The 25,000-nt window shown below is 35.1% G+C and overlaps 1 protein-coding gene across 7 annotated transcripts in view; it reads left to right on the top strand.

Annotated features, from left to right (window-relative positions):
* The window catches only part of LOC135216681 (papilin-like), a 382,576-nt gene extending 363,249 nt beyond the window's left edge, over positions 1-19,327 (top strand). For 4 of the 7 annotated variants that reach the window (XM_064252077.1, XM_064252082.1, XM_064252079.1 and 1 more), the window contains 13 exons: positions 2,015-2,118; positions 2,253-2,450; positions 3,386-3,598; positions 5,633-5,818; positions 9,000-9,100; positions 9,269-9,437; positions 10,090-10,278; positions 10,392-10,525; positions 10,831-10,984; positions 11,792-12,301; positions 12,555-12,710; positions 17,050-17,163; positions 17,422-19,327. In XM_064252077.1, the coding sequence (XP_064108147.1) occupies positions 2,015-2,118; positions 2,253-2,450; positions 3,386-3,598; positions 5,633-5,818; positions 9,000-9,100; positions 9,269-9,437; positions 10,090-10,278; positions 10,392-10,525; positions 10,831-10,984; positions 11,792-12,301; positions 12,555-12,710; positions 17,050-17,163; positions 17,422-17,609 (2,416 nt within the window). In that variant the 3' untranslated portion in view covers positions 17,610-19,327. The remainder of the gene's footprint in view (positions 1-2,014; positions 2,119-2,252; positions 2,451-3,385; positions 3,599-5,632; positions 5,819-8,999; positions 9,101-9,268; positions 9,438-10,089; positions 10,279-10,391; positions 10,526-10,830; positions 10,985-11,791; positions 12,302-12,554; positions 12,711-17,049; positions 17,164-17,421) is intronic. The other 3 variants (XM_064252084.1, XM_064252080.1, XM_064252083.1) reach the window with 3 other exon arrangements.
* Positions 19,328-25,000: the final 5,673 nt, after the last annotated feature.

Below are 25,000 nucleotides of genomic sequence, written 5' to 3' on the forward strand. Positions count from 1 at the left end.
GTGTTAGACTGAAGATAAAGAACCTTGATGAAAGAATACTCTGCTAGGATATCTTCCTCGAGGCCAGGAGGGTGAGCAGGGGCATTGTCCAACAACAGGAGACATTTCAGAGAGAGGCGCTTCTCTTCCAAGAATTTCTTCACTGTCGGGCTGAAACAGAGATTTACCCACTTGGTGAACAAATGTCTCTTTACCCAGGCTTTTGCATTAGCCCTCCACATCACTGGAAGCTTCTCCTTTAGGACTTTGTGGGCCTTGAAGGCCCAAGGAGTCTCCGAATGATAGACAAGTAGGGGCTTCACCCTGCAATCCCCCACTGGCGTTCGAACAAAGTGCGAGCGTAAGCCTGTCTTTCATAGGCTTATGACCGGGTAGCTTCTTCTCTTCCTCCTTGATGTACGTCCAACGAGGCATTTTTTTTTTTTTTTTTTTCCAAAAAAGGCCAGTCTCATCACATTTGAAGACTTGCTGAGAACTGTAGCCTTCGTTGATCGTCATCATCATCTTAATAAAGGCTTCGGCCGTTTTCATGTCCGAGCTGGCCGCCTCCCCATGCAACACCCACGAATGGATGCCAGTCCATTTCCGGAATTTTTCAAACCACCCACAAGAAGCCTTGAAGTCTGGGGTTGGCGTCGATGTCCCTTCTCCTCCGTCGTCTTCGGCCTGGGCAATCAAATCGCCAAAAATAGTGCTGACCTTGTGGCAGATTGCCGTCTCAGTTATTGTATCCCCATCGATTTCTATGTCTTTTATCCATACAAGAAGCAGCCCCTCCATCTCATCGTGCACGTGGCTCCTCTTGTTGGACAAAATAGTCACGCCCTTGGAAGGTGTAGTTGCTTTGATGGCTTCCTTCTGCTTAAGGATGGTGCCTATCGTCGACGGATTTCGGCTGTATTCCTTAACGATCACACTCAACCGCATGCCAGCTTCATACTTCTTGATAATCTCCATTTTTGTCTCCATAGAAAGCTTCCTCTTCTTTCCATGAACTTCAGCAACTTTCTTGGGACCCATGACTATACTGTACATAATTAAGTTATGTAGTATACTAATTAAGTTCTCACACAACACGATAAAGTACAAAGCAAAATCACTAACACGAAATTGTGTTAAGAAACGAAATCGTATATGTGAACGAACGGATTCCACAATAATGCTGGTGCGACGCAGTGGCCGAAGAACGCCTTTACGTTGAGGACGATGGGAGAGATGCTGACCTATAGGAGAGCAGGATCTTATGGCGGTGACTAGCATCAGGAACCAATGGGAGAGTGGGAGGATGGTGGCGAGTCTACTCAGTTGGCGGGCGCGAGTTTTAAAATTGTTCTCGGCGGTCCGTGCGAATCTTTGGACTTTACAGGAACAACCTTTCGTAACTTGAATTTTTTGTAAGCTGGGACTTTCATATGTCGAGGTTCCACTGTGTATATATATATATATATATATATATATATATATATATATATATATATATATGTTTAGAGAGAGAGAGAGTACTGAATTTGAGTGTTCACTAGTGGTCTCATGAAAGTGTATGCATGCCATTAAAATGTATACTGTACATGCTATCAAAACAGGAGAGCTTCGAGGAGCTAATCTCACCCTGTTGGGGTGCGACCATTCATAATATCAATGCAAAAGAGTAATGAGTAATTCTAAGACATATTTAAATAAAATCACATTGCATATATATACATATCCTGTTCCTGATGATTTTCTTCTTTTTTTTAGAATAGACAAGCTACTACTTTAGCAAGGCAGTTAATCACATTAGAACATTGAGAGACTGGTTAAATAGTTAAAGTGTATTTTCATTCTTCAATTTTTCTTCCATTTTTCTTAACTAAAATCTCTGCCCGAAGATGATATACATCAGACATAGCATGTTTAGTTGTAGGGCAGGAAATATTTTTGTTTAATCCTTTTATCTTGAGATAAAGATAAAATGTAGTCTTAAGACGTAAACAGTTTTTATTAACATGATTTGTCATTTATTTCTTCCCTCTAGGTTTGATGCTCTCCACCTGTGCCAGCAGAGATGTAAACAGAAGCAGCATGTGACTACAAGCACAACATCAGCTTATACTCCACCCTACAAAACCATTCCTGAAGGTAAGTGGTAGAAGACTGTGAACGAGGCAGTGAGTTTTGTATTACATCAAAAATAAACCACTTGTGTTTTTTGAATGAACATGACAGTACTTCACTTTCGTAAGTTATGGGTCTATTTGTTTCTCCCTTTTTAGAACCAGATCAAGGACTTTTAGAAATATGTAAATTACCAGTAGAAACAGGAAATTGCCGTGCTTCTATTCCAAACTGGTACTATGATGAAGAAAAACAGAGATGTATTGGATTCTCTTACGGAGGTTGTGGAGGAAATGCTAATCGATTCCAGTCTGTGGAACTATGTGAACGCCAGTGTGGTAGATACCGGGACCAAGGTAAAGTAGTTTTATAAAACTGCAGCCTTAATTTGTATCTGTCCATTTTGAATGATTCCAAGTTATTGAAAGGAAAGATTTCAGTTTTTATCAACATTACCACTTGGATGTTTATCAAGGTAAATGTCTAATTTGTAATGAAAGGATGAACAGGCGATAAAACGTAGCCAGCTTTAAGTCATAGAATTCATTGATAGAAATTAATATTGATGCAGCCTTTGAAATTAACTTATTGTAGAATAATAGTCTTCATCACATTTACAAAACCCTTCAGAGACAGGGTTGCATTAGAATTAATATGCATGCAATTATAATGATTTAAATAAAAAAAAAATATAGTCAGTAATAATTGTAGAACCATTGAATGAATGACTGAGTCATTACTGGTGGTGATGCTATTAGTAGTTGGAATTAAGAATTGTTGATAAGGTAAAAGCATGGTGTATGTCTCAACAAACTGAGATAGCCATTAACATCTGTTGCAGATAAAGAGAAAATTTTTTGTAGGCCTGCATGATGTAACCTGTATTCATATCTATACAGTCATAATCTTACACAGCCTTACTGAGTAGAGAGGAGAGTTAAGTAGCACGGTATAACCCTTTCAGATCATAGGTAGATATGATATTACAAGTAACACAGTGATGTTGAAAATTAAAGTCCAAATTCATCTATTATGTGGAAGTTATACAAGGTATACCTGCACATACTGACATAATTGTGGACATTTATTTTAATCATTTAACTCACATGTTTTTAATTCATGGTACAACGGAGATATATCAGTTAGGAAAATTAAAACTAAGTCTAGATTATTAATAGATATTTGAACCATTGGAGTTCATAATCAATGCAACCCGCAGAGAGTTTGATGATCCTCAGACAAGTGATTCCATCCATGTATTGAACATTGTCATTTTTTATTTGGACAACAGACATCTGCAAACTTCCAAAGAGTCCCGGTCCATGTAGCGAATCATACCGCAAATGGTATCACGACCCTTATGAGCGAAGATGCAAATCATTCCTTTACAGTGGTTGTGAAGGTAATGGAAACAGATTTTCCACAGAACAGGAATGCGAAACAGAATGTATCTACCACGATATCATTCTTCCAGAGGGCAATGACACTGCTGTAGCTAAAACCAGTAAGACACTTAAAAACTCCTTAATATTATTCCTTAATCAGATTAGTATTGTAGTATTGTTCCTTTAATCAGATTAGGTAATTTGCTTCCTTGATAGTCCTTTTATTTCAGGCCATAGAAATCTTTAATTGTTACTCATACAACACTTAGTTTAATAGCGTTAGGAACTGTTTTGTACATTTCCAATAAGTATAGAATCAAATTATAGTGGCTTTTGTCCTGTAGCAAAACTGTTAGCGTTTTAGAAATTAAGTTGCAGTAAAGTACATAATCATGCGTTCATAATTTCTTATTGGTAAACGACTGTTAAACTTGGCTGTGAATGAAACTTCCAGTTTTTCGTGTTTATTTTTCACCAGTGATTTTGCAGTTATCAAGATATACATTTTTAAAAGCTATAAACCATTTCAAGAAACCTTCATTTCAATTTTCAGCTCCAATACAGACTCAGAAAAATATAGATAGATACAGAGGATCTAGGAACATATTGTATTAGGCAATAAATTTGGTTTCAATAGCTGATCTGTTATGTTTTATGTTTAGGATCATTCTTATAATAAGGACACTTGTTTGATCAGTTAGTCTTTTGTATGTAGATAATTTCGTCAGTTGCTGTCATTTCAGTTATATTTTTCTAACCAGATGTTTTGCATTTTGCGAATTTTCCTACGTAAGCTACTCATTGACATTTTTAGCAGCTTTCAGTGACTGGTTTTGCATATTTTCCTTTCTCTTTTATTTATGGCTCTACAGGACAAAGGCCGGTATGAATCGAGTTTAATCTTTGCTCAGCATTAGTACTTCTACATTGAAATTAGTTCTTCTGAGTTACTCTTAGAACACCCAGTCAAGTTGCTTATTGCTTACTTTTATAGGGGCTAAACCACACAGATGATATGAAATCTTTCAGTAAATTCTCTTAAATTTGATATGACAAGCATGAAACGAAGCTTATTTAGTCACAAGTTTAACTTTGAAAAGGAAGTAATACATTAAGAGGAGAAGAATCAATCTACAGTATGCAGACTTTATAATACAGTGTGCCTAAACTAGTAACGCATACATATTGGCGCATAAACGATGATTCATACTTTGAGTAATGCGCCAGAATAATATTTGTACAACACACTTTAAATTCATGCTGCAAATTGAAGATTACTTTCTAAACAACATACAACAATTATTGGCTCAAATGAGGTCCTCTTCTAAGTCCTCGTTACCTGTTTTGATTTTTCAAGTGATTGTTTTAATTAATGTCTTTTAATTAATATCGTTTGTATCTATATTTATTATCCATATTGCGAGACATGCTCTTTTCATCCATCTGTGTTGGGTTTGCTTCAAAAGTACTGCTATTTTGATTGAATATTAATCAACATTTCAACAGTTATTCTTAGTTTGCTTATCTTACTATAGTCGCTAAAATAAATTGTGGGTCTTTTAAACATACATTTCAATGAATGATCGAATGGTCATGATTATGAATCACCTGTCGAGATATGTAATTAAAACGGAATGTAATACGTAATCAAAATTATCAGTGTAAAAAGCTGAGTCTTACTGTGTGCTTACGCCTTAGAATATTGCAACAGAATGATTGAGAGTATTACCAAAGTTAATTTTGAATTTGGTTTAAGATTCAATTACCTATTTAATATTCCTCGAAAAATTCAAGCATAGACCATAGACATAGATAGACCATAGAATCTGTGTCTATAATGTAATATAATATTGAAGTGTTTAAGAATGATGAAATGTCTGCTTGAATAGTTTACTTTAGAATTTATCTTTATATGCAGTAAATATTTCTTCATATCATGATGACCTATAAATATTTTGAGAATGTTATATCATGGACCATTTTTTCATATAGTTGAAACCTCCTTACGAGAACCAGTTTTAGAATAAAAAAAAGTTCCTTGACACTTGTGCATGAGATTTTTCTGTTAAATAGAAGCCACCATGTGGCAGGAGGATTTGTTTAAAACCACTCACTAAGACTTACCTGCCATTAATACCATGTTTCCTTACTAGTGATATGTGAATTGGATGCTGACCCTGGGCCTTGTTTAGATGGCTTCAAGCGTTGGCATTTCAGCAAAGAGCATGGCTCATGTGTAGCTTTTCTGTATGGAGGATGTAGTGGCAACCAAAACCGCTTTAAAAACTTTAATACTTGCACCCAATTCTGTTCTTCTGCCATCGAAAAGTATCGTAGATGTAAGTGAGAGATTTAGACATTAGTATCGTAATTTAAGTGTTGAATCTATTTCCATACAAAGGTGTTTGTGTTCTGTTTATATGTTTATTTCAGCACCATCAGTTATTTCTTTATATCTCGGTAGAGGAGTATTGCCATCAGTGCAGCTCACATGGTGTACTGCAGGCATTTCTGAAGGTTGTTTGCAGCGTCTCTTCAGCGCTTAGCTGCACTCACTTTTTAACCTTTTCCTTTAACTCCATTCACACTTCCTCTCTTCCATCTTGCCATCTTGCTCTCTAACCTCTCTAACTCCTTCTTCGCACTGTTTAATTTAAGGGCTGAATAGCCAAAAGCTCCCCAGTGATGGGCTTTATTGCCAAATTTTCATGGACCAGTCAGTTTTCATACACAGGTATTTTTAGCAGTTCAGGTACTGAAACCAACTCTGAATAAAATACAGCCTGAATGTCTTCAGAAAATAGAGACTAATACACTTCAGGCTTTCATGTTGAATCCAAAACATCTCCTGAACCAAATCTCCAAATCTTTAAGGTGGTCACCTCCGGCTGGTGAATAGTGGCAATCGTACCGAAATATTCAGGCTTAAGTTTAGTTCCTTTTACCTCATTATTTGTTATTCAACTGAAGATTTATGCTGAACTCATTGGAGCTATGTTCAGTACTTGATGGATATTGCATTGTATCCTGTTACTTACCGCATGCCGCTTTTCCAACTACTATAAGTGTCATAAATACAGTGAAATTTATTTTCCTGGATTGATGGAAACTGACATCAATTTCATATGAGGCTGGTTTTTCCTTTGTTACCATTCCACAAGTGTTTTAAGAAATTTTAAATGCAGTATGAAATACATTCCTTTTATAGCATATTGGAAGGTGTTTCAGATTTTTGGTCTGCTATAGGTGATGAATCCTTTTTCACTGCAAGTTATACAACTGTTGAATGTGGACGATGCAGTTATCCCAGGTTGAAGAGGGAGCTCTGTTGTTGTGTATACATGCAAATCTATAGGATTTCATTCTTGGAAACTGTATTTAGACATTGCATAATACCCTGGTCGCCTTAATTGTGCTCTTAGTTCTCTCTTTACATACTGATTTCCATTTTTATTACACAGAGGTGTTGAGGAAAAGAAACTTGGATTAAAAGTGTACACATATTGGCATAAAACGCACAAGGGAAATAATGGTTGTTCATAACAGATTCAATCTATAAATTCATGTCAATTAGTTGAGTTTTGTGTGTAGGTTTAATGAAAATTTCTCATCACTGGCTAATTATGAAAGGATAGTGGATGCGCTGATCCAAGAACAGGAAATTACATTTTATTGCACTTGCTTAATCTTTTCATTTTACAATAGTTTGGTTCTAAATTATACTACAGGAACTGGCCAACCTACCAATAATGTATTATTTTTGTTAATCTAAGAAAATACTTATTCTAACTGATGTAGAGTACTTTTCGATTGTTTTTTACAAAAGTCATTAATCGCTTGTATGAATTTTGGTTATTTTTGGGAAGGAAAATGTTAGATTTTTTCTTTTATTAGTGTTCTGTTTCACAGGAGGAAATTAATTTTGTCATTTATTCTTATATGTGTAGGTTTTTCCAAAGTATGATTTTCGTGACTCCAAGGGTATTCATTCCCTTGGATTGATGAAATATGCATCTTAATTTTGTAATTGTGAAAGTTTTACTGAAAGTCATTCCATTTACAATTGTATTGTAAAAGTATGAAAGGTAAAGGTATTTGGTCTGTTTCAGATGGTGAACTGTGTTTTTGGTATTACAAGTGATACAATCAGTGAATACTGACACCCATATGTATTTCCCAGTTATCATATGAGGTTTTCCAACCAGATCTTTCAAGCTTAGGTTACTGGGATTTTAGTTCACTAGCATATATGCAAGTATGTTCATAATAAATTAGAGACAGCAAAGAAGACTGAAAACCAAACCAGCCATGATGGTCTTCAACAGTAAAACCAGTGTTAGGCAATGAAGGCACCACAAACAGTCCAAAAAAGTGTGATATTGGATGCAAATTATACTCCCAATGGAAGTTCATTAACAAACTTTACAAAGGTCACAATACATATCAATGTTCAAACTAATCCTAACAGGAATGAGAAAAAAAGAATTAAAGCAATGTAAAAGTGATTGGCAAATGTAAGAAAGAACAAAAAACCTTGATTAAACTGTGTTATTTTCTTCATGAGATTGACATATTTACTTAGTTTCAAGGTCAGTGAAATGGGATTTTTTTTAGGCAGTGAAGCAATATGTCACAAAAAGATAGATAAGTATGACATAAATCAAAGGATATGTTAAGAGAAGTGTACATATATGCAATTAATAAAAATGTAAAACTAGCTTCTTATATGAAAATTTAGCTACGTGTGAAAATTCTTAATGATAATTTCTAAGATGCCAGAATTTTTTTTGTTTTACGGTCATATACATAGTACGTATATGCTATACAGTATTATTCTTATACTCGAATGTCACTTAGTGATGACAAATCTGGTGATGTAATGGGTTATCATTGCATTTTTTTTATTACTGAGCAATACTTCACCACAAAGTACATTTTAGCAACTCATTTATCGTTTCATAACTCCGACGTTTTAAGACAGTAATTCCAGGTTCTATTGGCTGCAAGAATAAATGAGATTGGATGCTTAACAGTGTTTTTTTTTCATTTTGGCACTAGTGTACCAACTGATGCCCAGAGCTCTTAGTGATCTAGTCACTTCTTCACTAAAACTGATATTTCACGCAAAATAAATCATTACTCTTTTCCATAGTGATGAAAATTTCTACGCAAGCACTGAACCCAACTAACTATCGCTGCAGGCCATCCTGTGTTTCCTTTGCAATGACATTTAATTGAACTATGGAGTTCAGAGTCTACTTCTTAGCTCATGGATAGAATATTAGTCAACAAAATCCATTGGTTGTTAAAGAGGAGAGCTAACACTTCTATACAAAAATTTATACATACAATAATTATCCAGAATCATATATACAGTCACTTCCTAATAAGCAATTGATCTGAAAGCTTTTGAATGCTTTCTTATACTAGTCATTGAATTGTCATAGATCATTATAAACTGACCTCTTCTTTAAAAAAATTGTGTATTTATATTTATTCAAATTGAAATTTTTATCACAGCTACAACAACTGAGTCTGGTCTAGATGTAACTTCCCCGTCAAGCTTTACACAGCCAGACAGTCATTGCCAGGAAGCAGCAATTACATGTCAACTTTTGCAGGTAATTCTTGCTCTGCTCTTGAAGTACATGCTTTTACTAATCAGGAGTATAAAAACATAAACTCTTTCAAGATTACAAATAAATTATTTTCTTATATGAACCAGTTTCTTGCTACCTTAGACTAAGAAAGACAGGAGTACAGAACCATTTTTTCGGATACATTTTCAGTGCCCATATGGTATCCAGAAGAGAGTGGACTACGACGGATGTGAACAGTGCTCATGCTATGACCCATGTGAAGAAATGCGTTGTGCTAATGGCACTGAGTGTGCAGTAGATTTGCATCCTGTTAGCCAAAACTCAGTTGAAACTCGCGTTCAGGCAGTATGCAGAAAAGGTAAGGTTTTATTTGTTCCTACCTTAAGAGAAAACATTTTTTTGGAGTACAGAGTTTAGGGCATTAACTTAACAAAAAATTTCATAAATTATTTCATCTTATATGAAAAGGAATATCAGTTGTGTTAAAGAGGGATATCAGTGATAAATTTAGTTGGTGCATGTTTTTCAAAATAAGAACTCTTGTAAATTTATTATGAGCCCATGACATTTTTCCTTGCTACTGGTTACTTCCCAAAACTTTTTGGCCCCAACCCCAGGCCCAACCTCCTTACTTCTGCCTTTTGCTTTTTGTCTATTTTCTTCAGTCTCTTCCCACCTAGCTGTCAAACTTGATAATCTTTATTATGATCCAAATTAAGTTCTCATTTAAAATTAAATCATTCAGGCGAGCCTGATGGAAGTCACAAAATCCGATCAGCAGTTTTGTTAAACAATTTTATAACAATGAAATGAACTACAAACTATTTTAGACCTTGCCAGGATATCTGAGAATGCTGTGATGGCCAGTTGATTTTCATGTTAATATTTTTTTCCAACTCATTCTATTAGCTGCTTACTCTGATGTTTGCTAATTAGATCACATTATAAGTGACAAGTATGATAAGAAAGTGTGGAACGGTTTGTCTAATAAATGCCTCTCTGTTTGACAGTAAATAAGGAAGGTGACTGTCCACCTGTTAGTGGAAGAACCAGCCAATGTGAGAATGAATGTGAAAATGATTCTGGATGTTCAGGAGATCTGAAATGTTGCTACAATGGGTGTGGAACCTCCTGTCTTGCACCTGTGGAAGATGAGCCTGCTTACACTAGGCCACCATTCCAAACCACTACATTACAAGGTATGTTTATTTTTTACTGAATTATATTTTGTTTATTTAATCTTTGAAAGTATTTTCCGTCTAACTCTTTCGATATTTAATTGTTTACTCCATATGTGTGCCTTCTCTTTTAGTGACAGGGACGCCACCCAGAATTACCAGGATTGACCCTCAAGTTGCTGCAGAAGAAAATTATGTAGTCAGTCTGCGATGTGAGACCATAGGTGTTCCCAAACCTAAGATCACTTGGTACAGAGGAAATTATGAGGTTAGTCCAACTTTCAGAATACTTGCTCTTAGTTTATAACATTTTAACGCCTCCAATGGAACACTTTTCCTTGTAACCACATATAGCTAGAAAACCTTATTACTGAGTTCTATAAAAATATCTCTTTTAGTATTTACTAATAAGACATTAGGAAAAAGTGTATATCTGCCATAGATTTCTTTTAATAGAAACAGAGGAGTTTCTACCATTGCTGCTGTACTGTACAGTTATGTTAAACAAATATCCTCAGTTATCTGTTATTTATTTATTTACTTGTCTACATAAGATTTCGTACCTTCTAATAGGTTGACACTGAGGGAGGATCCAGCAGGTTCCAAGTATTACCTAATGGATCCTTGAAAATAGTTAATATTGAGAGAAGTGATGCTGGTGAATATCGCTGCAAAGCCACAAATATTCTTGGTACAGCTGAGAAAACAACATCATTCACTGTTGACGGTAATGAGAATAATGACTGTTTGGGAATGCCTTTATCTTTATATATTAACTCTAATCCTTATTGAACAATCAATCACTAGTTTATTTTTTGTGTTTACCAGAAAATCTTTTAGATTGCTACATGTAATCATATATGTATATGGAGAGAGAGAGAAATGAAAAGGTGTTTTACAGGAATATTAAATCAAAAACATTATCATATTGCAGTAAAATGAATGTTAATTTATTGACTAAACCAAGCCACAGCATTTTAAAAACCACAGCTTTTTTAGTGCTATCTTATGATTCTTGTATAAGGCTAATCATTTAGCCTTATTTGCTATGTGGATTGATTGTTGAATAAGCTAAATACTAGGTACCTATTAGTTTTCCTTACCTTAGGTGTTTGGTTTTCATTTAACACGAATGGGTTTGAAAATGTTAAACTAATTAATTTGGTATGATGCAGAATATCTAAAGTTGGGCTTGGTTTAAAGGAATTTTTTGTAGCTTTTAGTTATAGAGACTGCTTTCCTTCTGCATGAAATACTGAATTAACATTATTTAGAAACTACTTTGGTCATTGGACATAGGTATTCACTAGACTAACTAAGGTATACTAACCAGTTTCTCTTTAATTTAACTTTTTAAAGATTCATATTTCTTCCTATTCAAGACAATATTAATTATAACCTTTAAAATTTAGCTTTTTAGAAACCACCATAATTGAGATATGCTTTGCACTTATTTACTGTGGGTTAAACTTATGGTGTTTGTTTAAGCAGTGGTGTGGTTTAAGTGAATGCACTAATTTAAATTGCATGTCAGATCCCAAGGAACGCCCACCGGAAGTGGTGCCATGGAATCCTGTAAAACCTGTGGTTTCACTTGGCAGCCCTACAGTTCTGTACTGTCGGTCTGTTGGGTGGCCCCGGCCATCCATTCACTGGTGGCGAGGAGACGCAATGGTACCACTGTCCTCAGAACAGTTTGAAGTATACCGGGATGGTTCTCTTGGAATCCGTGTTGTTACTCTGAGAACCCTTGGACCCTATACTTGCCAGGCTTATAATGGTCGTGGTCGGGCAGTATCCCAGACGCTTGTCCTACGTGCCCTTGGCCCAGTTTATAACACACCTAACATAGACCGCAGCTTTTTAGAATACATTGTAGATCCCCCCAAAGCACCTCCTACCACACGTCCACCTCCCCCTACAACCCCTTCCACACCATTCCCTGCATTGCTTCCTGGCCAGCGTCCTTACTGGCCAGAATTCCATCCACCTCCATCCAAAGGTCCTTCCATCATATTGCAACCAGCAACACGACCTTATATAGGTAAAGTGATTAATCTGATTATTGTATATGAAATAATGTTGTTAAGTACTATTCACTTCTGTAAAGGCTGACTTTTATGAAAATATTACTAAACTGTAAATGAAAAAAAAATAAAGATCCCTAATCATTCAGAGCATACATCATTTTCCCATAACAGAAGCTTGTTTAATATTTCCTTTTTAACTTTAAGGTATCCAATATGTATCTCTTTAGATAGGAAAGAAGGATTAATTATGTGCTTTCATGCTTTCAGTCCCTCTTCGTGCAATTATTAGGATGAACACTACCCAGTTTACCCCGCAATCAACAATAAGAATACCATGTGATGTCAGGGGCTATCCAACACCTGTAATAACATGGTACAAAGGAGATACACTAATTGATTCATCAGAAAAGTATATAATAGAAGGTAAGTCTTATCCTGAATAGATCTCAGTTATCACTATAAAGCAGTTGTGGACAGTGCATGGTGACAAATGATAATCACTATAGTCTTAATATAGTGTTAATTACAGGATTTTCACATTAGTTATTTTCACTAAACTGTGTTGAGACCCTTTACTTGAGGGGGGCCAAATGTTATAAGTCTAATAACAAACAACACACTCTAATAACAATGCCGCGCTGTCTTCGGCTTCTTGTAGAACCCCTCTTCGCTGCTTGTCTGCAGTTCTGTCTTTCTCTTCCTCAGCCTGTTCTGACTTCCCTTGTGTCTGTTCCTCCTTTTATCTTTGTATCTTCTTTTGTGTCGACAGTGAAGTCACTTTTTGGCAGGCACTGTCCTTTCAAAAGCGCTTCCCTTGTTGTATGATGCTGACCCGTGAAGGCATGTCGTGAGGAATTCTTGTGTATTCATTGGATAATGACTTTTTATGTACGTCCTCCATTCTCTGGGACTTGAAGGCACTTATTGGCTAGATCCTGTACGCCTATGCTTGGAGGAGTGGTTTTTCTCTTGGGTTCCCCTCTGCAAAACAGTGGATGGAGTTGAATTCTCACGCCTTATGCTAGCCCATATGTTTCCAGCTGTTCCTTTCGAAGGATATCTGCCTCCTGGCCAGTTGGAAATCTTTCCTTCACACCATCGTTAACCCTTGGTTGCTCGAATTCTGGTGTGTGCAGTGTTTTGACAGGCAGAATGATTTATGATCACATGGACCATTGCCGAGTCATTTTCTACAGATCTTTGAAACAATATCGTAGCTTCAAATAAATCATCTTTTCTGTTGTACAATCCATTTTTCTCTCTTTGAAAATACTAAGTCCTTTATGTTAATTCACCATAGTCTTGATATATATACATATATATATATATATATATCTATATATACATATATATATATATAATATATATATATATATATATATATATATATATAGTAGACCCTCGTATTCACAGGGGATGTGTACCAGGACCTAACCCCCCCTCAGCGAATAGGTAGAATCTGCGTATATACTGAGAGACCCCCTTTAAAATGCTTATAACTGCCTCTCTTGAAAGTTCAGATACCAAAAATACATACAGCCAATAACAGAGAGAGAGAGAGAGAGAGAGAGAGAGAGAGAGAGAGAGAGGAGAGAGAGCATTGAATGGGCAACATCATACATATCTGACCATAAAGAATTAAACTATTTATGATTTATTTCAGAGATAGAGAATAATATGAGAGAGAGAGAGACAGAATACCTCCTTACGATATCAAAAGATTGAAAGGAACCTCTATGGTCAACATTTTTCCCCACCATGCCATACTTGTATACTTTTCCAGAGAGAGAGAGAGAGAGGAGAGAGAGAGAGAGAGAGAGAGAGAGAGAGAGAGAGAGAGAGAGAGAGAGAGAGAGAGAGCAATCTGAGCTAGGAAGAAAGAGTGAAAGAGAAACAGGATTATCATTTTGATTTAGTGTTATGTAAATTATATAAAACTAAATGACATTTGAAAATTAGTAAATCCATTTTTTCTTATAAAAAATTTATTTAGTCATGAAAATAACATCAAAATACACTAATTAGTGAATAATTTATACATAGGCTCAGCAAAAATATCCACAAATCTTGAGACTGCAAACACACACACACGCACACACATTCACACACACACACACACACACACACACACACACACACACACATATATATATATATATATATATATATATATATATATATATATATATATATATATACATTGTGATGAAGACCCCCAAATATCTGGTTATTACACTGCCCAAACATAAAATTCAGACGCTTGAACCTTCATAACAGATGAAATACTCTAAATGCAACAGTGATCCCTTAAAAATCTGATAAAACATGCAAGAAATCAGACTAAACTTCATTAAAACAAGTGTGAGATATTCATATAGGCTTAAGTTAATGAAAGGGCATCACTTCCAACAAGCACTTTAAAAATCTAAGTACTATTTCACCTGTCCTAACTTACTTAAAGATAATTGAAGGAAACTGCACAATCTATCACTGGGTCTGTACATAAATTAAATCCTATCGCTGTTGGTCAATAAATGAAACTCTGTTATAAACACTTTAAATACAAAAATTTATTTTTAAATTTAAAAAGTTATACTAAGTGGAATTCACAATATTAAGAAATTTATTATTACTTCAAAACATCACCACATTTGATTAATTATTGAATGAGATTATTAAACAAAATTAAATAAAAATTATCAAGAAGTTAAGTAAGTAAAAATTTAATTTTTCAGGTAAAATTCAAACCGCTATGAAAATGCTAAGAACTGCCTATTTTGTTAGTTTAAACTCTGGAAAACCGCACTAAAAAGGCTTACATCTGGTTTGGGTTTTTTTATAGTTTTATCACAAAAAGACCATTTAATCGTGAAATTTATATGAAAATATAATAATTTGTGGATACATGAATTTCCCGCGAATAATTGATCTTGGGTTCCTGTAAAAGTACTTGAGATCATGATTAGACTTACTGTGTACCATTCTTCATGGCCATATAATCATCTTCAATCGTCCAAACACCCTAGGCACGAGATCAAGTCTTGGGCAGGAATCAGAATATAAGTATATATGTACATACATAAATACATACATACATATGGTACAAACATACATACTACATACATACATACATACATATATATATATATATATATGTGTGTGTGTGTGTGTGTGTGTGTGTGTGTGTGTATCTTTGTATGTACGTATATACTTAAATTCTGATCCCTGCCCAAGACTTGATCTCGTATCTAGGGTGTTTGGACGATTGAAGATGATTATATGGCCATGAAGAATGGTACACAGTAAGTCTAATCATGATCTTACGTACTTTTACAGGAACCCAAGATCAAGTCTTGGCTGGGCATCAGCAAAAGTTTATTTCTCTCTTAATGTAGTTCTAGGTTTAGTAGTGAGAAGTGTTACCAAAATATGAAGGAATCGCAAAGTTAAGAAGGCATGTGACTGATAAGAATAACATAGGTATCTGGTAAAAAGTAACAAGTACATTGTAAATTATATATACACTATATAGCTATATAAAGTAAAGTTAATAAAATAAATGTTTGTATGTTCGTCTGCTATAGAAATCTGAACCAAGACTGCATCATGATACCGAGGCTACTAGCCCATTATGATCAAGCACCACTCCAAAAATAGAATCAGTCATTTATGCACAGAGTACCCTTCATTGTAAATGAAAAATAATTTAAACAACAGAGTGCACATAAAAGATACATTAGTGAGAGCACACTTAGGCTACCACACACTCATTACCAGTCCAGTCAGGCCAGTCTACTTACCATTAACCCATCCCATCTCCTTTCAGCATCCACTCAAGTGTGTCCACTATGTATCATTAATTGATATTTTGTTTATGTGAATCATGGACACAACTAGATTTAAGGCAAATTTCTTAATAGCGTACCTTCAAAGTATTACTGTAATTACAAACTACAACCATATACATACTATAGCCATAAGTTCTATTGGAAGTATTGGTTATTCTCACTATTCATGATAATTCCTCTTAGGTAGGAAGAGAAAAACGTGTACATACCCATAAAGAACTGAAGAAGGCCCCTGATGAAAGATCGTGGTTTGTGTGGCACAAACTTGAAATTAGATGTTAAAACTTTGCATGTGGTCATTCTCAAAAAACAAAAACACTGCCATCTGATGGCAAAATTTCTTCCTAAGTGGCAGTGGCAAGGCTGTTGATATAAAAAATATATTTCTAACTGGGATGTCAACATCAGGTAAAAAGATGTATTGCCTTATTCATCCCACACATGGTTGCATAATTAGTCAGAGATCAGGTCATTTATAAGGTCTTAGTAGTTTAGTAGATGCCAGGTACGAAAAAATACTGACCATCTTAGAATTATGAAGAACCTAAGGTAAGGAGCAGACACTTACCGGGAGGCACAAAGAGTTTCAAGAATTGATGTGTTAAAAAACTGGTCCTATGGCCTATTTTCATCAGCATTTTATTGATGACTAATTATACTTTGTTGGTATTTCTGAAAATTTTATTTACCATTTGTGAAGATAACTAACAGGCATTAGAACTGGAATGATAAGGATTCACAGTTCTTCAAACGCTTGTATTTTTTTAATGTACCCTTTATTATATAAGAGGCATTGGTTGTTCAATTATGCAGACGTGAATTTCGAACTATTAAAAATCACACACTCATGAAGTTACAACTTACTGTTATTTATCGAGCAGATCTACAACGTATGAACTTTTTGGTTATTGCAGAAGATGCAACGCTGGTCATTAATGAAGCAGAGACTGATGACTCTGGTAGCTACAAATGTCAGGTTCAAAATGAATTTGGCATTGCAGACAGCACTACATCCATTACTGTTAAAGGTAAGATTTGGCTAATTTTGCCTTTCATCTTTAGTACTGAAACAATTGTCTTTTTCTTAGTCACCAAATATACAGTAAAATATATTAAACCCATGTCATCATGAATCACATCTGTAACCCAGAGATTGTACATCATTTTTATGTTGGTTGAATAACATATTTTATACAGTGGTAAAGGTCTGTAATGAAATTGTTCTTTTAATATTCTTCATTATAATAAGTGATTTTTCTTTGTTTAAAAGTATCTTGGTTTTTCAGGCGTATATGTTCATCCAGCTTGCACTGACAACCCATTCTTTGCTAACTGCAAGCTGATTGTCCGTGCACAATATTGTACCAATAGATATTATGCAAGATTTTGTTGTCGTTCCTGTACATTGGCGGGACAGTTACCTTCACATGGACCACATCTAGATCATTTACATAGCAATAAGAAGAAGAAATAAGTACTTCAAAAGATTGATGAAAGAGGGAGGTAGAGTTGGAATTTCTAGAAATGCAATTTAACTATAATCCAATTTTCACAGATGAAACTGTCTATATTTTTCCAAAGACAGCAAACTGCTTTTTCTGATGTTTTTACAAATTTTTATTCATAAAGTTAAAAGGCTTTTATTCAGAAAGTGGTGGTGTTTCTTTGAGAAACATTGTATGTTATGAGGCATAGAATGCAAAACTGGAAGTTACTTTCGTGGGAACCAGAAAGATTTAATGCCAATTAAATGTAAACCATTATGTTCTAAATGGTAGAAACTCAATATTTATAATGTTCAAACATCATTTAAGGAATACGTACTGCCTTGCTGGTAAGGTAAAGAATAATATATTGATTTGAAGAGACCTTGCATATCATGTAACATATCATTACTAACTTCATTCGTGCATTTGAGATTTTCTTATTGTTTCCTGTAAGATCCAGTAACACTAGAATTAAGAATTTCTTATTTAATTTTGACATGTATGAATATCTATTTTAGTCTGTCTACATAAATGGATAAATTGACGGTTCGTACATTAATAGAACAGTTAAATGGTGATATAGTTTTTTTTTTATTTGTACATAGGTGCACAGACTTAGATTTTAAAGCATTTTTGGTTGAGACATGCATGTATGTGTAAGTAATTCATATTCACATGTAATTCTCCACTTCCTACATTAAGGTTGTAATAATATTCCTATCAAACCAAGTCGATCTTATGACAACTCGTGTACTGTATTTTTCTTATTTGATTGTGTTGACAGTAGTAAATTATTTTTCGTTGTTTAAGTGCTGTTGTTTAGTTTAAGATACAAGCCATAATTTATGTATGTTAAGACTTAATACTTCTCTATTTGTGTTGAAGTACAATCTCATTTCACTAAATTTTATCTTGAAGAAATTTCATTCACTAAAATTAAAATCCTGCTGCCAAAATTAGGTATCCTTATTGATTATTTTGTATTATATATACATATACATATACATTATATATATATATATATATATATATATATATATATAATATATATATATATATGATGTATAAACATGTAAAATGCACTGAAAGAATATTTACCTCTTCACAATAAACCCTAAAGTAATGTATATATACAAAGATGGTATGGCAAGGTAACGATGACTCTTGAGAGGAAAGAAAGATTATCTTCATGACATTACTGATTTAGTATGTGATAGCTCTTGTTAACTGCAGCAAGTGCCAAAATTACGATATTTCTGTGTATGCATGTACATATGCATATATAAATAAATATACTGAATTATATGTGTGCTTATAAAGTTCATGTACAAGGATATAATGATGAACACAAGTTAAACTTTCGAAAAAATCTTACTTTGTTTGCATGTCAAGAAAAATGGAACTGTGTTTCTCTTATATGCCATTCACACACCCACCTTCATTAGGCTCTGTCAGCATTGTCAGTGATTCTCAAACGTTTATAGGCTAAATGACAGAACATTTGCATCCACTGCCATAGAAAGATTACTGCTAATCTGTAAATGTACCAGATCCAGGTTGTTTAAGGTGCTCAATGTCAATGCTTATGAGATTGTTACCATATTTCTCACACCAAACTTGGTGCCACATTCTTGGTGCCAAACTATGACGATTATTGCTCTAGATCTTTAAATTAAGTGTTCTTTGTAAATAAACATTAAAAGTATTTAGCTTACATGTTTTATCCCAAATTGACAAAGGTATCTCCACTTTCCTTCATTTTTTGGAATATAAACTTTTACATGGATTACTGACCATTATAAAACTGAATAATCTATGACTATTTGGAAAACAGTGATAAAAAAAAGAATTGAATGCAGTCACAGAATTGAGGTTTGGACATAGAAGAGAACAATTCAATACATATAGTGTCTTGGGAAGTGTCTTATAAACTTTTCCTTAATGCTTCAGTAACTTATTCAATACAACAAGAAATGATTTCAGGTACATGGTCCTTCAGCCTACGCTAAAGAAAATTTTAGATAAAAACAGACTAAGAGACCACACTAAGAAAAATGTACCATATGTTAGAAATGACAGAACTGTCATCCATGGTGTCTTCATTGTTGTCACATTCCCTTTTGACTTAGACCACACAGAATTGTTAGAATCCTGACAGATTTTTTTTCCAGTAATTTTTTCACTGCCCGAGTGTTTTGGATCTGCTCTCATCTTGACTGCGGTATGTCGCTATAGCATGGTTGACATTTGTTTCCAGTATGGTATTTTTTTCCAGGATTGTAAAGTGTTTTATATACGATCCTACTTAGTTTTCAAAATGCATTTGTGCTCTCTTTGGTTTCTGTTAGCCTTACTTTCCCAGATATCCATTCAATAGTAACATCTGGCATGCCATGTCTCTAGCTAGGATTCTTCACCAGTGGATAACAGTGAAAATAATTTAATTTAATTTTAATGGTAAATCCAGCAACGTTAAAATATATGCTGATATACCTTAAATCTTTTAAGCAGGAGTATTTTAATGTTTTCTATGAAATTCACTCATGATTTTGCTATTGCCAACTCCATTTTTATTCTTCCATATTCATGTTTCAAAGTTGGCTCCCTGCTAATGCCCAACTCCATATATAATGCCCCAATAAGGGGGGCTAGTGCCATAGTGCAATGCAAGATGTGCACTATAAGGATTGCTTAAGGTTCTTTGTTAAAAATAATGACATGCTACTAGCATTATTGTTTGAATTTTGTAATGGTCTTGGTAATACTTGTGATGCATTCTTGTCGATGTTTAAAGTCTTGCAGAGTACTACTCTTGATGAGGGCCTCATAGGGGGATAATGCCGTCAGTGCACCTCACATGGTGCACTGTAGGCATTATTTAAGGTTGTTTGCAGTGTCCCTTCGACCCCTAGCTGCAACCCCTTTCATTCTTTTTACTGTACCTCTGTTCATAATCTCTCTCTTCCATCTTACTTTCCAACCCTGCCTACCAATTTATTAATAGTGCAGCTGCAAGGTTTTCCTTTAGTTAAATCTTTCAAACCCTTTCTTTTACTATCAATTTCTGTTTCAGCGCTGAATGACCTCTTAGATCCTAGTGCTTAGCCTTTAACTTTCTATTCTATTCTCTATTCTGTTTGTGATGAGGGTGCAAGGGCATGCGTAGCAGGTTTAGATATTAGCGCAGCCATTGATCATGTGAAGCATGACAGTTATCGACAGGCGAAGTATTTGGAATTGATGGGTCTCTTATTAATATTTTAAATAAATATTTGATAGGCTGAACTCAAAGGGTCTGTGTTGATGGCCAGTATAGTAGTGTTACTACCATCATTTCAGGTAGTGTTCTTGGACCTTGCTTATTTATTATCTATGCCAATGGCATGTGGCAAGGTCTGAAGAACAAACTGATTGCATATGCCAGTGATGCTACTCTTAGGTTTGTGGTTGCAGAAAATGGGGATTCTCTTCTGCATCATAATTTGGAACAAAATATGCAAATCATATTTTGAAAAGGTGCTGAATGTAAAAGACTAAACGCAGACAGATCTGACTGATACAGGACAAGAAAGTGAAAAATTGAGAATTTTTGCAAAAGTGAGGCAATTAAGGCTGAAGAGTGAAAAAGCAAGAGAGTTGATTACAGGTGATCATACTAGATTAATAGCTGTAATGTGATTGAGTGGCTGACTTGTGTGTCAAAGGTATATTTGGAGGGTAGAAAGATATCGAAGAAAAGCTTGAGAAAAATAAGTGGTCCATTTTTTAAGTGGAAAGGTAACAGAGGTGTATGTAAGTTTTAAATGCATAACATTAACTGCATTACTTGCTTGATAGATTTGTATTGATAAATTGAAGTAGATAATAGGATTTATAAGGGATAAATGTTTCAGTCTAGACTAGGGAGAGGCCACTGACAAAGAAGAGGACGTGCAGATGAAGTATCTTATATGGGAGAACCTTGTGGGAAATTGGGAAAACCTGTCATTAGCATACATGGAATGAGTAACAAAAACGTGTTTATAAGCAACTTTTCTAAGCTTATTATCCAAGCTTTTTCTCTACTCATGAAATTTATTTTTTGGCGAGTATTCGAGTATTCAGCGTTAAGAAGTAAGATGTTTTTCTTCTGTGTAGAAAATTCTGTTCTTCATCCAAGTTACAAAAGGTTTATTTAAGCTGCTTTTGCCATGGTTTAAAATCTCAACTAATTTTGTCGTAGGCAATTCGTCTAAGCAGTAACCTCACCTTTGCTTCTCCCCTGAATCCTTAATTCATCTATAGCAATGAGGCTTCTCTTTATCTATATTCCCTTCTTGCTCCATATTCCATGATTTCTATCATCTTTATTTTTTGAGCGGCAGGTACAACTTTTCCTTCTGGGTTGGATTCAACACATCGTTCTCTGCCATTATCCTTCTCTGCCCATCTCTCTTGGTATATCGCTGTTAGAGTGCGTTCCACATCGGCCTCTAGGCTTAAAACTAGAAACTACATATAAAAAGACAGGTATGGATTGAAATGCAGCTACAGCTGAAAAATAAACGTATATAATTTTGTGTATTAAAATGTATAAAAGGGAATGCAAATACATCACTTAAAAAACTAAATATTTATTTTGCATTGCTTTATACGATGAAAGGTGTACAGTATATTTGATTAAGTTTTCATCAACTGTATTAAAGGAAAAAATTGTTTTTACTTTTTTAAGTAGCATTAATGTATATCTACTCTTTATGGGGTAGTGCCATCAGTGCACCACATGCAGTGCGCTGTAAGCATTACTTAAGATTCTTTGCAAGCGAGCCTTCGTTCTTTAGATGCAACCACTTTTATTCCTTTTACTTTCCACCTCTCCTAACAGTTATCTCATAATACAACAGAGGTTTTCCTTCTATTACACCTTAAAACATCCTCACTCATAATTTCCCTTTCAGCAATGAATGATCTCTTAGGTCCCAGCACCTGGCCTTTGGCCTAAATTTTTATATTCCTTTCCAGAATACACCTAGCAAATCTATTAACTAAGATATAAGATACGTAAATTGTTGTTTTACGTAAAGTATCACTTACACAGTTACAGTAAAACTCAATTTCAGTCAGACTCTCAAAACGTCTTACCAATAGTTCTGATGGCAAAAAAGTTTGCTTCAGTAAAGACGGTGCTAGCAAAGCAAAGGTTAGTCAGGCAGCCAGTTGTCTCAGACTCACACACTAGGAGTTTTAATCCATCTTTTTTTCATTAGGATCTGAATTAAATTGCTTTTATGCATTTTTTAAAGCTTGATGTAACAGCAGTGATTATGATATAAGCTTGTCCTTGGGATTTTGCTGCAGTATTTGCCTTGCGTCTTTTGTTTTGAAGAAGTTCTGCAATGTTCGTCATCAGTTTGGCTGCGTGTAATCAAGAGTTGGAATCTAACTTCATACCTAAGTACCGGTCAGGAATTCATTACAAGTAAGGGTCAACCTGAAAATAGGTTATTGGCCAACCCCTGTGCAAACTCCAGCCTTCTTTGAATTCATCCTCTTAAGTAAGGCCCTGATGGTCATCAGAATTTGTGTCTTGTCTTTGCACCTAGTTTGCCATTTAAATGTGTTGGCAGTTCGCTCATTACTTCATACTGAAGTGTTGAATTTATTTACAATATGCACTGGTCAAGGACCACTATTCACATATTTAATCAAGGAACTGTTATATCGGCTTGAATACTATCTTCCTTGTCGCTTTGGAAGTTTAGTTTGTAAAGCGAATATTTTAAGGAAATTTTGAAGTTGTCTATCATAATTGCAGATGATTACGGAGCTTAATTAGACATACATCTTAAGTACCCGATCCTTTGTATATTTCATTGTCATGAGAATCTTGAAGACCACAAATATAGTTAATGATTATTAAGAACCTATAGTTTGTTGAAATGCATTAAGTTAAATGAAGAATGGTAAAAAACCAGGGCCATCAGAGTTCCAAACTGAAATGATCAAATTACTAGGTACAAAGAGGGAGAAATGTATGCTGGAGGAAGTAATGCCAAGGAGGTGGTGGGGGGGGTAGTTTAATGGTATATACTGGTACATATATACAAACAGAAGGGAGGTGTCATGGATTGTGGTAACTACAGAGGAATTAAACTAACAAAGCATGGATTGAAAGTTTTAGAGAGGATACTGGATGAGTGACTAAAGATCGGGAAACAGCCCTATGGATTCATGAGGGGAAGAGGAATGGTAGATGCCTTCTTCATAGTAAGACAGCTGCAGGAAAAGAGACTGGAGGGAAACCAGGAGCTCTATTGTGCATTTATAGACCTAGAGAAATCATACGATAGAATCCCAAGAGAAGTTATGTTTTGGTGTTTGAGGAAGAAGAAAATCCCAGAAAAGTTGGTAAGGCTGGTAGAGCTGATATATAAAAGAACGAGCATAAAAGTGATAACAGCAGTTGGGGAAACAGAAAGCTTTAAGTTAGTGTTGGATTACACTAGGGGTCAGCATTAAGCCCATTTTTGTTTGTGCTGGTCATGGATGTGTTAAGAGAAGAGATCTGGAATTAAGAGCTGTGGGAGTTGTACGCCGATGATCTGGTGATGCTGCTGAAAATGAGGAAGACCGACAGGGAAGGGTTGGAAAGTGGCAGGAGTCTTTAGAGAGGGGTGGCTTAAAGGTGATTGTGAATAAAACAGAGGTTTTGGTTAGCAGTAAGGAAGATAGTGGCAGAATAACAATACAAGAAAGAAGAGATTCGATTATAAAACAGGTGAAAAAGTTTAAATACTTAGGATTTACTTTAAGCCAAGAGGGGTGATGTGAGACGTTAGTTGACAGTTGGATAAAAGCTGTGTGTGGGAAGTTGAGAGAGGTAGCTGGAGTAGTATGTGATGATAAAATTTCAATCAAGCTAAAAGTCAAGATGTACAGCACAGTGATAAGACTAGTGTTAATGTATGGATCAGAAACATGGGCTCTAAGAAGAAAAGAGGAAGTAAAGCTTGAGAAAACAGAGGTGAGAATACTGAGGTGAATTAAAGGAATATCTCTGCTTGAGAGATTGGAAAATGACGAAATAAGAAGGGCAGGCTTAGTAACGATTACAGAGGTGATGCGAGGCACAATTGAGATGGTATGGGCATGTGTTGAGGAGGGAGTGAAGAGGCCTTGGGAGGAACCTGTTAGAGGAAGAAGGTCGAGAGTGAGATAAAGTGAAGGAAGATATGGAGAGAAGAGGTTTGATGGAGGATGATAGAAGGCAGTAAAGAAGGCGCATCAGGCAACCGACCCCTTGATGTAGGGATAACGATGGGAAAGAAAAGTTTGTTGAAATGCACATATTTACTTGTAGGGCAACCTCTTGATACATTTTTGTATATAGTTAACATAC

The sequence above is a fragment of the Macrobrachium nipponense genome, chromosome 6, assembly GCF_015104395.2.
Source record: "Macrobrachium nipponense isolate FS-2020 chromosome 6, ASM1510439v2, whole genome shotgun sequence".
Lineage (NCBI taxonomy): Eukaryota > Metazoa > Arthropoda > Malacostraca > Decapoda > Palaemonidae > Macrobrachium > Macrobrachium nipponense.